The 15,092-nt window shown below is 42.3% G+C and overlaps 2 protein-coding genes across 11 annotated transcripts in view; one reads left to right on the forward strand and one right to left on the reverse strand.

Annotated features, from left to right (window-relative positions):
* Positions 1–11,825, forward strand: part of MLH1 (mutL homolog 1) — a 59,130-nt gene extending 47,305 nt beyond the window's left edge. The window contains exons 14-19 of the mRNA XM_024132296.2: positions 3,305–3,413; positions 4,283–4,346; positions 8,531–8,695; positions 9,249–9,341; positions 9,584–9,697; positions 11,511–11,825. Coding sequence (XP_023988064.1) covers positions 3,305–3,413; positions 4,283–4,346; positions 8,531–8,695; positions 9,249–9,341; positions 9,584–9,697; positions 11,511–11,678 — 713 coding nt within the window. The 3' untranslated portion in view covers positions 11,679–11,825. The remainder of the gene's footprint in view (positions 1–3,304; positions 3,414–4,282; positions 4,347–8,530; positions 8,696–9,248; positions 9,342–9,583; positions 9,698–11,510) is intronic.
* A 946-nt stretch (positions 11,826–12,771) lies between these two features.
* Positions 12,772–15,092, reverse strand: part of LRRFIP2 (LRR binding FLII interacting protein 2) — a 125,436-nt gene continuing 123,115 nt past the window's right edge. For 4 of the 10 annotated variants that reach the window (XM_028479594.2, XM_028479592.2, XM_028479588.2 and 1 more), the window contains 2 exons: positions 14,893–14,997; positions 12,772–14,469 (listed from right to left, as the gene is read on the reverse strand). In XM_028479594.2, coding sequence (XP_028335395.1) covers positions 14,359–14,469; positions 14,893–14,997 — 216 coding nt within the window. In that variant the 3' untranslated portion in view covers positions 12,772–14,358. The other 6 variants (XM_028479590.2, XM_028479593.2, XM_028479595.2 and 3 more) reach the window with 4 other exon arrangements.

A 15,092-nucleotide genomic window follows, 5' to 3' on the forward strand; every position in this document is an offset into this window, starting at 1 on the left:
TTGCTGCTTTTAATATGTTTTCTTTGTATTTAATTTTTGACAATTTGATTAATATGTGTCTTGGCGTGTTTCTCCTTGGATATATCCTGTATGGGACTCTCTGTGCTTCCTGGACTTGATTAACTATTTCCTTTCCCATATTAGGAAAGTTTTCAACTATAATCTCTTCAAATATTTTCTCAGTCCCTTTCTTTTTCTCTTCTTCTTCTGGGACCCCTATAAATCGAATGTTGAGGCATTTAATGTTGTCCCAGCAGTCTCTGAGACTGTCCTCAGTTCTTTTCATTCTTTTTTCTTTATTTTGCTCTGCAGCAGTTATTTCCACTATTTTATCTTCCAGGTCCCTTATCCGTTCTTCTGCCTCAGGTATTCTGCTATTGATCCCATCTAGAGTATTTAAAATTTCATTCATTGTGTTGTTCATTGTTGCCTGTTTCCTCTTTAGTTCTTCTAGGTCCTTGTTAAATGTTTCTTGCATTTTCTCTATTCTATTTCCAAGATTTTGGATCATCTTTACTATCATTATTCTGAATTCTTTTTCAGGTAGACTGCCTATTTCCTCTTCATTTGTTAGGTCAGGTGGGTTTTTATCTTGTTCCTTCATCTGCTGTGTGTTTTTTTGTCTTCTCATTTTCCTTATCTTACTGTGTTTGGGGTCTCCTTTTTGCAGGCTGCAGGTTCGTAGTTCCTGTTGTTTTTGGTGTCTGTCCCCAGTGGCTAAAATTGGTTCAGTAGGTTGTGTAGGCTTCCTGGGGGAGGGGAGTAGTGCCTGTGTTCTGGTGGATGAGGCTGGATCTTGTCTTTCTGGTGGGTAGGTCCACGTCTGGTGGTGTGTTTTGGGGTGTCTGTGGCCTTATTATGATTTTAGGCAGCCTCTCTGCTAATGGGTGGGGTTGTGTTCTTGTCTTGCTAGTTGTTTGGCATAGGGTGTCCAGCACTGTAGCTTGCTGGTGGTTGAGTGAAGCTGGGTGTTGGTGTTGAGAAGGAGATCTCTGGGAGATTTTCGCCGTTTGATATTACGTGGATCTGGGCAGTCTCTTGTGGACCAGTGTCCTGAAGTTGGCTCTCCCAACTCAGAGGTACAGCACTGACTCCTGGCTGCTGCACCAAGAGCCTTTCATCCACATGGCTGCAACAGGATTGAGAGAGGCTGCTGGAGCAATTATCCCTCACAGTGGGGCTGAGTCCAGAGGAAATGGGGCAGTGTTTTTAACCAATTCTCCAAAATGATTCTGATGCCAGATTCAAGGACTCCTATCCTCGAGGATGACACTTCTCTCCTGATGAAGGACCCTTTTTTCTTGGTGCTTAGTCTGGTTGCTCTTGCTCAGAGGGGGCCACGTGCAGAGCTATATTTTTTATTTTTAGAAATTTTATTTGTATTTTTTTGAAATCTCCTTGATCATTTTTAATATAAACTTATTTTTATTAACTTTGGTTTAAATTTTTAAGATTGAGTCAGAATAAAATCATTTTCCCCATTGTTTACCATGGTAGTTTGACCCCCACCTGTTAGCATATTAAAATACAAAAGACGTTGTATCACGTGACCTTGCCAAAGGTGCAGATAGAGACAGTTCTACTTTTTTCCTTTCATATTTTTATACTGTTTCCTTGCTTCACTACAATGGTTAGGACCCCCAGTACACCGTCAAATAGGATGAGTGAGCATGGGTGTTAATTATCTTGTTCTCCATTGTGGAAAGAACACATTCAGTATTTCACCATTAAACATGATGTTAGCTGGAGGTTTTTCAAAGATGCCCTTTTCAGATTAAGGACGTTATTTTCTCTTCATAGTTTGCTGAGAGTTTTTATTTATAAATTGTTGTCTAATACTCTTTCTGTATCTAAAATGATCATGTATTTCTCATTTATTCTGTTAATATGGTGAGATTTTCCAAACACTAAATCACCTTGCTTTCCTAGGCTAATCTCTTCTTGATTGTATTATTCTTTTTTAAAAAAATATATTGCTGGATTTAATTTGCTGATGTTTTGTTTAGGATATTTGCATGTATGACTGTAAAGGATATTGGTCTAAAATTTTCCTTATTTCAGTGTCTTCTCAGGTTTGGTATGAGGGTCATGCTAACCTTGTGGGGTAGGAATTATTCTTCCTTTATTTTTTGAAAGAGTTTATGTAAGATTGGTGTTATTTCTGTTTCCTTTTTCTATTTATTTTTTAAATTGCACTATAGTTGATTTACAGTATTAGTTTCACGTGTACAGCAGAGTCATTCAGTTACACACACACACACCCACACACACACACATATTCTTTTTCAGATTCTTTTCCATTCTAGGTTATTACAAGATATTGAATATAGTTTGCTGTGGTATGCAGTAGGTCCTTGTTTATTTTATATATAGTAATGTGTATCTGTTAATCCCATAATCCTAATTAATGCCCACCTGCTTTACTCTTTGGTAACCATAAATTTGTTTTCTATGTGAGTCTGTTTCTGTTTTGTAAATAAGTTTATTTGTATTATTTTGTAGATTCCACATGTGATATCATATATTTGTCTTTCCTTGATCAGTTTTGATAGTCTCCTGCCACTTATTCAATGTTTTAATATCTTTTAAGCATACTGAACATGCCTATTATTTTATCATCTTTGCCAATATTTCCAGTCTCTAAAACTTGGCAGATGTGATTCTGTGATTTCTTCTGGATTCTAATTCTTGGTGCCTAGTTTCTTTGTGTATTTTGTAACTTTTTGACCACTAAGTCCCGGTACTTTATCTGTGAGGAATTATTTGAAGTCTGGGTTGAAGATGAATTTCTCCAGAGAGAATTTGCATTTGATTCTATCAGGAACCTGGAGGAACAGTCAGCCCTGGAATCAGTTTAAACTAAAATCTCCACTTTAAGTTGTCAAGCAACCTGCTTAGTGTGAATCCTGGCTGCAAAAGAGGGGAAGTGGCCTCCCGTTACAGTCCACATTTCGCACCATTCTTAGGCTTCTGATTTTCTTTGTCTACACCTCAGAGCCTGCAAAAACTGAAGTTCTTGATAACTGCAGTTCCTCCAGTGTCTCTGGATAAAGCTGGTTTCAGAGCTCTTGTTACTTCTCTGGCTTCCTGCTTTGTCTTGGATTGTGATCTATTGAGTATTCCTAAATCTTTTGGCAATTCTTTGTTGCATTTTGAAAGATTAGTTCTATCTTATTCCTTCTTTGTGTGTACTTTCAGCAAGAGGTTCTGTTCAGGTAACTGTTTGTTTTCTCTAGTTCTGGTGCTTTGGGCTGCAGAGAGGTGTTGGTGGGGTGCAGTTACTGACCTGTGTCTTTTTTTACAGCTCTCCAGGAGGTGCTGCGTAACCACTCGTTTGTGGGCTGTGTGAATCCTCAATGGGCCTTGGCACAGCATCAGACCAAGTTATACCTTCTCAACACCACCAAACTTAGGTAAATCGGTGCGAATATGAAAAAAGCAGAGCTGCTAGAAGAGTAGTCCTGGAGGCAGAGGCAGGAAAAGCCGGGGAGAGCAGGATGACATAGTTGGAAAGGGCCCTGGCTTTAGAGTCACATGTCGTTTCACATCTGGGCTCAACCATTTACCATTTACGTGACCATGGACAAGTCACTTTCCTAATCTGCGTCTCGGATTTCTCATTTGTAAGATGAGAAATTTGGGTTATTACTACTTGCAGGGTTTTGTGAAGGTAAAATTACGTGAGACGCCTGGGTTTGGTAGATGCCTGGTGCTCAATAAAAGTTGGCTGCTCTGAACTGGGTGCTAAGGGCTTAGTGCTGGTGGAACATTGTAGCGTGTGCTGTGTACAGCAGGGTGCTATGGGAGATGCTCTGGTGGACGTCTGCTGCATCGCCCACTCTCAGCCCTTTAAATCCAACTGATTGGATTTAAAACCAGGGTCATGTCCCTGCCCTCCCTATACAGCCCATATTTTTTAAATGGTGAGTTTTAAAATAAGTGATTTATAGGATTCTTTGCAAGTGGGGAAAAGGTGAGCAAACAAAAACTCCTTCTTAACTTTATTGCTACTGAGTGTTAGAACCTTTTACAGCACCAGAGGGGTGGGGACAGAGCACCAGTGATGACAAGGCAGATGGTCTTAGTGGTCTGACCTGTGTGCAGAGGCTGGCCGGCAAAGCCCTGGTGGAGCAGGAGATCCCAGGACTGTTAGAAAGGCCACCGCGAGGCAGCACATCTCTGTCCTACCCGTCTCGGGTTATCTCTCCCATTTTGTCGCTACTGCTTGGCTCTGAAGCATGGATTCAGCTTTTCCTTAATGTCACTTCATTTTTATTTTCAGTGAAGAACTGTTCTACCAGATTCTCATTTATGATTTTGCCAATTTTGGTGTTCTGAGGTTATCGGTAAGTTTATTTCCTGGTTCTCATTTCTGAAACTTCAACAACTGGTCATTTCAGAAAATATCTCTGCCTTATTATCTTATTTGTAGTATATTAAATTTTTCTAAATATACTTAGAATAGTTCATTGTATGATTTGTATATAGAGGTATCTTCATATAGTTTTTTTTTTTTTGGCCGTGTGCGGGCCTCTCACTGCTGTGGCCTCTCCCGTTGCGGAGCACAGGCTCCGGACGCGCAGGCTCAGCGGCCATGGCTCACGGGCCCAGCCGCTCCGCGGCATGTGGGATCCTCCCGGACCGGGGCACGAACCCGTGTCCCGTGCATCGGCAGGCGCACTCTCAACCACTGCGCCACCAGGGAAGCCCTTCATATAGTTTTATACAAAGCAGAACAGTCATTTGGTGCCAACTTAAATGTTTATTATTATTATAGAAATTAATACATATCTATTTAAGAAAACTTGGAAAGAGATAAAAATAGAAACTTTTTTTTTTTTTCTGTACGTGGGCCTCTCACTGCTGTGGCTTCTCCCATTGTGGAGCACAGGTTCTGGACGGGCAGGTTCAGCGGCCATGGCTTACGGGCTTAGCCGCTCTGCGGCATGTGGGATCTTCCCGGACCGGGGCACGAACCCATGTCCCCTGCATTGGCAGGCAGACTCTCAACCACTGCACCACCGGGGCAGCCCAGAAGTAAACATTGTTTAAACTCCATGACCCAAACACAACTCCAGCTAACAAGTTTAGTCCATTTCTTTCAAGACCTTGTCATTGCCTAATTTTAATTTAGAGTTAAAAATCATACTATCTATGTAGTTTCATGTCTTCTTTTTACATTTGACATACTCTACAAAAAAGCCCTCTGGAATTTTTCTTGGGATTGTGTTGAATCTATGGATCAATTTGGGGAGAAAATCTTTTGTTAATTTATCCCTTAATATTTCATACTTTTTGGATACTATTGTGACATTTTTATAAATTGCCAATTGTTTGTTGCTAGTATCTAGAAATAACAAGTGCTTTGGTACATTAATCTTATATCTTGTGACCTAGTTAAACTCACTTAGTAGTTCTAGTAGCTTTTTTATTGACTCCAGCAGATTTTCTATGTAGATGATCATAGCATCTGTGAGTAAAGACAGTTTTATTCCTTCCTTTCCAATCTGGATGCCTTTTCTTACTTTCTCTTGCTTGATTACACTGGCAAGAAGCTTAGTACAAGGTTGAACAGTAGTGGTGAGAATGGAAATCCTTCTCTTATTCCTGATCTTGGGGGGAAGCATTCAGTTTTTGACTATGAAGTATGCTTTCTGCTGTTGGTAGGTTTTTTGTAGATGACCCTTAGGTGGTTGAGGAAGTTCACTTCTATTCCTTGTTTGCTTAGTTTTTATTCAGAAATGGATGCTGAATTTTTTCAGATGCTTCCTCTATATCTGTTAAGATAATTGTATGGTTTTCCTTTTTTTAGTTTGTTAACATAGTGAATTACATTGATTTTCATATTTTAAATCAGTCTTGCATTCCTGGGGTGAACCCTGCTTGTACAGGATGTATTATCCTTTTTATATATTACTGGAATTGATTTGTCAAAATTTCGCTTACAACTTGTTTTATTGGCTGGGCTGCGCGGCTTGTGGGATCTTAGTTCCCTGATCAGGGATTGAACCTGGGCCCCGGCAGTGAAAGCGCACTGGACCACCAGGGAAGTCCCTTGTTTATAACTCTTAACATCTGCATTCACGAATGATACTGGTTTGTAGTTTTCTTGTATTGTCTTTGTCTGGTTTTGGTATGGGGTAATGCTGGCCTCATAGAATGAGTTGGGAAATACTTTTTCCTTTTCCATCTTCCAAAAGGGTTTGTGTAGAATTGTTTATTCCTTAAATGTTTGGTAAAATTCATCAGTGAAGCCATCTGGCCCTGGAGATTTCCTGACAGGAAGATTTTTAACTAAAAATTCAATTTCTTTCATAGATATAGAGCTATTCATGTTAGCTTTTTTTTTTTTTTTTTTTTTTTAAATGTTTGGTAAAATTCATCAGTGAAGCCATCTGGCCCTGGAGATTTCCTGACAGGAAGATTTTTAACTAAAAATTCAATTTCTTTCATAGATATAGAGCTATTCATGTTAGCTTTTTCTTTTTTTTTTTTTTCTTTTTTTTTTTTTTTGTGGTACGCGGGCCTCTCACTGCTGTGGCCTCTCCCGTTGCGGAGCACAGGCTCCGGACACGCAGGCTCAGAGGCCATGGCTCACAGGCCTAGCCGCTCTGCGGCATGTGGGATCTTCCTGGACCGGGGCATGAACCCGTGTCCCCTGCATCGGCAGGTGGACTCTCAACCACTGCACCACCAGGGAAGCCCCATGTTAGCTTTTTCTTGAGTGAGCCTTGGTATTTGGTTTCTTTCAAGGAATTTGTCCATTTAAGTTTTAAATTTATTGCCGTAAAGTTCAGAATATTTTTTATTCTTTTAATGTCTGTAGATCTGTACTGATGTACTGTACTCTGTCATTCCTAATATTGGTAATTTATATCTTTTTAACTTGATCAGTCTGGCTGAGGGTTTGATCTCAACTGATTTTTTGTTTCATTGTTTTTTCTGTTAATTTTCTGATTTCTATTTCATTGCTACCTGCTCTGATCTTTATATTTCCTTTCCTTTACTTATTTTAAGTTTAATTTGTTTTTCTGTTTCAGAAGCTGAGGTCACTGATTTGAGATCTTTCTTTTCTAGTATAGGTGTTAAGTACTATAAATTTCTCCCAAGTGCTGCTTTAGCAGCTTCCCACATTTTGATAAGTTGTTTTCATTTTCATTCCGTTCAGAATACTTTCTAAATTCCCTTTTGATTTTTTCTTTGACCCTCGCATTATTTAGAAGTATATTACTTAGTTTCTAATTACTTGGGGATTTTCCAGAGATCTGGTATTGATTTCTAATTTAATTCCATTAAAAAAATTATTTCTTTTATTTTTTGGCTGCATTGAGTCTTCGTTGCTGAACGTGGGCTTTCTGTAGTTGCCGCAAGCAGGGGCTACTCTTCGTTGTGGCGTGCGGGCTTCTCATTGCAGTTGCTTTTCTTGTTGCGGAGCATGGGCTCTAGGTGCACGGGCTTCCGTAGTTGTGGCTTGCGGGCTCTAGAGCGCAGGCTCAGTAGTTGTGGCACACGGGCTTAGTTGCTCCTTGGCATGTGGGGTCTTCCCGGACCAGGACTCAAACCTGTGTCCCCTGCATTGGTAGGCGGATTCTCAACCATTGCGCCACCAGGGAACCCCTTGATTCTGTTTTTGTAGAGAACATATTGGAATCCTTTTACACTATTGAGATTTGTTTTATGGGCCAGAATATAGTCTATGTTGGTAAATACTTTATGTGCACTTGAAAATGGGCTTGTTGAGTAGAATATTCTATAAATGGCAGGTGTATCAAGTTGATGGTGATGCTCAAATCTTCTGTATCCTGATTTTTTGTCTACTTGTTCTGTCAATTATTGGGGAAAGGATATTGAAGCCTCCATGTAATTGTGTCTATTTCTCTTCACAGTTTTTTTTATCCTTCATATATTTTAAAGTTCTGTTATTGAGTGCATAAACATTTAGGATTGTTAGGTCTTTTTGTTAATTGACTCCTCTGTTATGAAAAAGTAAGAACAGTGTACTGTGGGTTTATAATATGTAAAATGTATGACAACAGTTACAATGTCTGAAGGAGAGAAATGGAAGAAAATTTAAGCATCTTATTTTTCACAATAGATTAGTCTTCTTCCTAATCAGATGATTTACCTGAAATGTCATTCGATTTAACTTATTCTCCCTCCCCCTTGCTTTAGTTATGGGTAAGGCAGTAGGAAGAAATGATCTGCTTAGTGTCTGCCTTGTGATTTTCTAGAAATATGAAATTGGGGTCCTTAAAGCTACACAGAAGGAAAGTGCCTCCTCACAGCCTCGCCTTTCCCACCTGTTCAGCAGGTCTTTTTGTTGGTCACACCTCCTCTGTTGAAATGGCCATTGGTGAGGAGGAGGATGAGCTTCTATTGTGGATTTTCAGGTGTTTTCTTTGGGGGAACTGCGGAACGAGTGTTAGATTTGTCGCTTCTCACCTGCTGTTGTGAAGATGGTTTTGTGGGAATTCAGGCTGCGTTTGGATGCCCTCTTATGCTCACCCCTAATGTTTTTGATCCTTCCTAGGAGCCAGCACCGCTCTTTGACCTCGCCGTGCTTGCCTTAGATAGTCCTGAGAGTGGCTGGACAGAGGAAGATGGTCCCAAAGAAGGACTTGCCGAATACATTGTTGAGTTTCTGAAAAAGAAGGCTGAGATGCTTGCAGATTACTTCTCTTTGGAGATTGATGAGGTGGGTGATGGTCATTTTTATACTCAGATAAAAGTCAAGTTCTGTAGTTGGTCCAGGATCAGGACAAGAAGGCTGGGCCCCCTCTTAGAAGCAGCCTGTGACCTCTGTGACACCTTCACTCCCTATTTGCATTTCTAGGTTCCACAACTTTTATCATCCATTCGTGCCCATTCCTGTCCCCAGGGTGCAGGACCCAGGCAGGAGGGAGAGCTGAATCCCACGGTCCCTGCAGGCCCCAGTGAAGGAGATGATGCTTTGCCACTTGCTCTCCTAAGAGGTTTCTTCCTCTTACCCCTTGATTTCTGGGGCCTTCCTTGATGTGTTCTTTGATTGGTGAGCAGATCCAAAGAGAAGGTGGCTCTGCTACATGTCAGGACAGAAAGCTCTAAGTGATTAGTTCTGCTGCCCCCAGTGCCCAGCCTGGTCAAGCACCTGGTTGCCCAGAACGGCAGGTCTGAGGACAAGACCTGGAGAAAGCACCAGGGAGAATTTGTTTAAACTAAACTGTAACGGCATGATTTCTTATCCCGTCCTGGCCTTTTTCCACAAGCAGGAAGGGAACCTGGTTGGATTACCCCTTCTGATCGACAACTACGTGCCCCCCTTGGAGGGTCTGCCTATCTTCATTCTCCGACTGGCCACTGAGGCAAGTGATGGAGCGAGTCCTGATGACAGTCCTGTGGGTGTGTGAGTGTGTGTTTGGGGCGGGGGGCGGGGGGGGCACATGGCCCTGCCGTCATCTGTAATGATGAAGAGGAAAAGGGTAGCATGGCTAAGGCCCCTCTCATCCCCGCCCACCCCAGCAATACTCAGCAGTTCCAACTTACAGCTTTAATGCCTGAAAAGTCACGTTTTATGTTGAGGTATTGAATTCTCTCTTTGGAGCAGGTGAACTGGGATGATGAAAAGGAATGTTTTGAAAGCCTCGGTAAAGAATGTGCAATGTTTTACTCCATCCGGAAGCAGTATGTGTCTGAGGAGTCGACCCTCTCAGGCCAGCAGGTATGAGGGTGCGCATTGGTGCCCAGGACTGGGCGCACCATCTCGCCCTCTAAATTCCTAGGATCCGCTGCATATGAGCTTCAAACACAATGGTCAGCTCTTACGAGTTTTATTTCCTTCTGAAATATAGAAGGTACCTCCAGAGTGATCTCACTGTCAGATGTACAAACACAAGCCATCGCAGTGAGAAATGGAAGTTTCAGGGCTAGGGGGAGGACTGTATCTCCCGTCATGAGCCCGGAAGTGTATAGCCCCTGCCTTCAGGTTCTGGGTCAGTCTCCCCGGTCTCTTTCAGCTTGTGCCTCACTCACTCTGCCTCTGACCACTGCTGTGCTAGGAGGACACGGCTGTACTTGGGTCAGGGCCCCAGCTCTTCTTATGGAAGGTCAGCCTGGGTTCCTCATGTTTCTGTGTCAGGTGACAGTGCTCTTTCAATCCACGACCATTTCGGAGGGTTTGGCTGGGTGGGGGAGAGGGGACTGAAATACGGGAGTACCTCAGAGATTTTATTGGTTCCGTTTCAGACCACTGAAGTAAAGCTAGTTGCACAAATTTTTTTGTTTCCCAGTGCATATAAAAGTTATGTTTATACTATATACTGTAGTCTGTTAAGTGTACAGTATAGCACTGTCTCTAAAAAGCCAGTGTATATATCTAAATTAAAAAATGCTGTTAGAGGGCTTCCCTGGTGGCGCAGCGGTTGCGCGTCCGCCTGCCGATGCAGGGGAACCGGGTTCGCGCCCCGGTCTGGGAGGATCCCACATGCCGCGGAGCGGCTGGGCCCGTGAGCCATGGCCGCTGAGCCTGCGCGTCCGGAGCCTGTCCTCCGCAACGGGAGAGGCCACAGCAGAGGGAGGCCGGCATACCACAAAAAAAAAAAAAAAAAAAAAAAAAAAAAAAAAAAATGCTGTTAGAAAAATGGAGCCAATAGGCTTGCTCAATGCAGGGTTGCCACAAACGTTCAATTTGTGTTTAAAAAGAAAAGAAAAAAAAAAACCCGCAACAGTCTGCAAAGTGCAGTAAAATGAGGCCTGCCTGTAGTGTAAGAATGGAAGGATGGGCACTTTATACACATGACTGTCTCGGTGACTGCCCCTGGTCCTCCTCTGAGATGACATGCTGTTGCTCCAGCTTCACGGGTGAGGAAACTAAGGGACAGTTTCAGCGGGTGCTCAAGTGTTCCCAGAGCCTGTGGGTGGTGGAGCAGAGATCCAGTCCCAGGTCGTGTTGGCCAGAGCCCCTGGAACCATCTCATTCCAATGGAGGCAGCAAGATAGCACACTTACCAAACTGTGCTGAGAGTATTCCGTTTGATTGGAAACACTGACTTCAAGGTGAGGAAGGATGGATGGGAAAGAACATTTTCTTGAACATGAGGCAGCTAAGGCTTAGATGTAGGAGGGGAAGGGTGGAGTAAAATAATCCTCATTTATTTTTTTCATTTCTTACCTGTGGAGCTTTTTGGGAAATAGAACTTCATTGAGACTCCAAATTTAGTGGTAATTATGGAATGTACTTCCTACTACTGCCATCCAAACATTATGTTAGACCCTGCTACAGTAAACACACTCTCCCTGAATGGAAACAGCTTCCACGGGAGGAAGCGTCACGAGAGCCATGACTGATTCTTTTCCTCCATCTCATCTCTCTGCTCAGGCCTGTAGGATCCCTGAGAGGCTGGCCTAGAAAAGATACTTCACAAGCATTAGGTCACACAGCCCATTATAAGCCACCAAGACTCTCCAGGCCCAGTGCACATCAGCCAGGAAACCAGTGTAGACTGGGATGTGAACATCTAACATGTCTCTTTCAGAGTGAAGTGCCCGGCTCTACTCCAAACCCCTGGAAGTGGACTGTGGAGCATGTCGTCTATAAAGCCTTCCGTTCACACCTTCTGCCTCCGAAACATTTCACAGAAGATGGAAACATCCTGCAGCTTGCTAATCTGCCCGATCTATATAAAGTCTTCGAGAGGTGTTAACTATGGTCGTCTGTGGCCTCTGGGATGGGTCATTCTTCCTCTGTATCCTGACATTGGTAGGTTGAACTCTCACACTTGCATTGTAACTAGTAGCACTCCTTCATGCATGGTGGATTGACTATAAATAAATAGTCAAATTTGTCCTAACAAATTTTATTTGTTATTTATTTGAAATTTTCCTAGATCCATTTTCACCTAGTGTATACTGATTGTGTTGAAGAATCCCAAAAGTAGTTTGAAAGCCTCCTGGATGTCTGATAAGAATTCTAAAAGGGCCTTAAAGACTATAGATCATGCGTTGATTCGGTTCTTTCTGTGTTCTGGTGAATTTCTAATATCAGGTGATAAATATTATGCTGGTTCAGGTGCCTTTTTAAAAAAGAGGTCCTGAACCTATAAGAGGTGCTGATGACATTGTCAATTCAGCTTTCTACGTAGTCGCTCTATTAGTACCTTCAGTAACCAAAGTTAATTTATTCTTAATTTAAAAACTTGAAGAAAATAGTTCTTATCCAGTCCAAAACAGGCATGAGTTTTTAAGTTAGCTCACTTTGTTAATGGCTATCAATACTACCAGCTTAAGACAAAGGAATTTCTAGGTATTCTTGTTTGAAGGGTGTTGTAAAAATACAAACTGCAACTGTAAATACCATTAAAATAAGCTACCTTAATATTAGCCTGCATTGATAGAAATGTGCAGTCAGCACAGGGAGGAAGAATGCCTGTAGTTTTGCGGTAAAGTCCAGATTACAAGGCTCAGTGAAGAAAGTTGTGTGGAAAAGAGCAGAAGAGTCTATTTCACGAGAAGTGAAATTTGGAGCCGTTTCCATTTGGAAATGACTGGGACAACAAAACAGACCGCTCCAGGCGGGGCACAGGCTGAGTGACCGTGGGTGGAGAGGAAGCGGGATTCCAGGGCCTCAAGAGGTGGACTGCATGCTGTTTCAGTTCTAGGTATGTATGGGATTCTAGGATAAATCTGCATTTCAGAACATGCCTCCTCACTGCCCACTCCCACACATCAACTGAAAGAAAACTTATAGGAAATCATCTCAAAATATGGAAACCAATTTCCTGAATTATTTTATTTTATTTTTAAAAATAAACTTATTTATTTTATTTATTTATTTTTGGCTGTGTTGGGTCGTCGTTGCTTTGTGCGGGCTTTCGATCGTTGCAGCGAGTGGGGGGCTACTCTTCGTTGCGGTGCGTGGGCTTCTTGCAGTGGCTTCTCGTCGTGGAGCGTGGGCTCTAGGTGCATGGGCTTCAGTAGTTGTGGCTCGTGGGCTCTAGAGCGCAGGCTCAGTAGTTGTGGCGCACGGGCTTAGTTGCTCCACGGCATGTGGGATCTTCCCGGACCAGGGCTCGAGCCCGTGTCCCCTGCATTGGCAGGCGGATTCTTAACCACTGCACCACCAGGGAAGCCCCTGGTTTCCATGTTTTAAACACAAAGAGCTAATTATTCTAAAGAAGGGAATAATTATTGAGATTTTATTCATATTTAAGTTAACTTTATTACCTAGTTTCAAGTCTAATTTTATCTTATGTGGCCTTAATTCATTAGACTTTCCCCCATATTATTTTTTCCGTGTAAACACATTGAAGATACAATAATCATTTCCATAAAACCACCTCAATTCTGAGAGCAAAAGAGAATCACAAATACTGTAACATGGCTATGACTCGATGATAAAATCCTCTTAAACTGGGTGCCTTTAAAGATGAAACTGAAGTTCTTAAAAAATTCTATATTCCAGATTATTTTTCCTTAAGGAGATTATTTTAAGGAGAGAAAAGAGGGGCGAGCTAGGCGGGCATGATTGCCAGTGACTAGTTTTAAAGGCTCCTCTAAGAAAATTAATGTGTCAGTAGCCAACTGTAGTCAGCAAAAGGGTGTATTTAATAGAATCTTCAGGCCGACTTCCCACCTGCCTGGCCTGCCCTCCCTCCCTCATCGGGCTGGTCTGAGGTTTCATTCCACAGATGAGCAGCAGATGAAATACTTTTCAAGATACAGCACAGTTGATGTGAAGACTAGGGACCCTACTCTTACTTTAAGAGTACAGGCCTTGGACTTCCCCTGCCCCATGCAATAAAGCAAGTTTTATATACACGCCCTATATCTTTCTAACATTTTCTTATATAAATTTAAATATCTTACAAAAAAGGCTTTTTCCTCCAAACATATAAATTTGAGTGAAACATATTCCCCACCTGTGAACTTGTTTCTTCACTAAAATATAAATGCTACCTGATATTAAGGGTAAATGTCTTTTGACCACTGGAGATCACTGAAGTCTGAAATGCACTGTGGAGAAGGCACTTGTGTTTTCTGAGGTCTCCAGGAAGTACCTCGGTGAGCGCTGAATTGCTGTCCTCCAGAACCTGTGCCAAAGCCTCCGAGTGCCCAGTCACTGAGGCAGCTGGGGAAAAATGGTGAGTAAACTTGATTCTAAAATTACGGAAATAAAAAATAATAATGGCATGGACCAGTTCTTAGTCTAGAATCAAACTACCAATAAAATCCAAAGTGTTCATTCATGAAGATTCAAACCTGTTTCATTCTCTCATAAATTATAAAATACAAAGGTGGCTATTTTAATGACAAAGCTCAAACAGTCCTGAAAGGGGTCTGAGTGGACGAAAGATCAGTCCTTCCGGGCGGGGCAGGGCGGCCTCCCTATTGCTGGGCCAGCAGTGCTGTCCTGTTGGCCTTCATCTTCTCCAGCCGCTTGGCCAGGTGGCTGTTGGTCATCTCCATCTCCTCGATCTTGTCCAGTGCTGTTCGTAACTGGAGACAGGAAGAGCTCGGTCACTTCACATGGTCAAAAACGAAACCCAGCGCTACTTTCCTCTCCAGTTTCTGGGACGTGGAAGCACGCGATCCTGCAGTTGCATTGTTTTTCAGGCAGCCAGAGGTGTTAACCAACGGTGCTGAGCATTAATCACAGAGAGGACATAGAGAAGCTGGAGAAACAGACCTCATCTAAAACAAAAATAAAAACTCTCCTTTTTCTTATTATCTAACTGACCAAAACATAAAAGTAAATGGCAGTCACCGTGTAGGTCAGAAACCAACACAGAACAGTGACTCCACTGCTGTTTCACTAAGATTGGAGCCGGGATTAAATTCCTTATGCAGCAAAGAATTTATCTCCAAAGGATTTTTTTCTTTTTAGGAATGTATTCCAAGAAGCATAATAAAAGCAAGTACCTCTCGTTGTAGCTTCCTCTTTTCTGCTTTCAGTTCATCCTCGACTTTCTCCGCATTCTCAGCAGCGGTTTTATATCTCAGCACCTGCCCCTCCAGGCGGCTGATCTGTAAATATGAGAACACAGGCCTCTGGTGCTGGCACTAGGAACCACCACTTTTTTGCAGCCAAGATGGAAATACAATGTCATGACAGATTCCAA

The sequence above is a fragment of the Physeter macrocephalus genome, chromosome 18 (genome assembly GCF_002837175.3).
Source record: "Physeter macrocephalus isolate SW-GA chromosome 18, ASM283717v5, whole genome shotgun sequence".
Classification (NCBI taxonomy): domain Eukaryota; kingdom Metazoa; phylum Chordata; class Mammalia; order Artiodactyla; family Physeteridae; genus Physeter; species Physeter macrocephalus.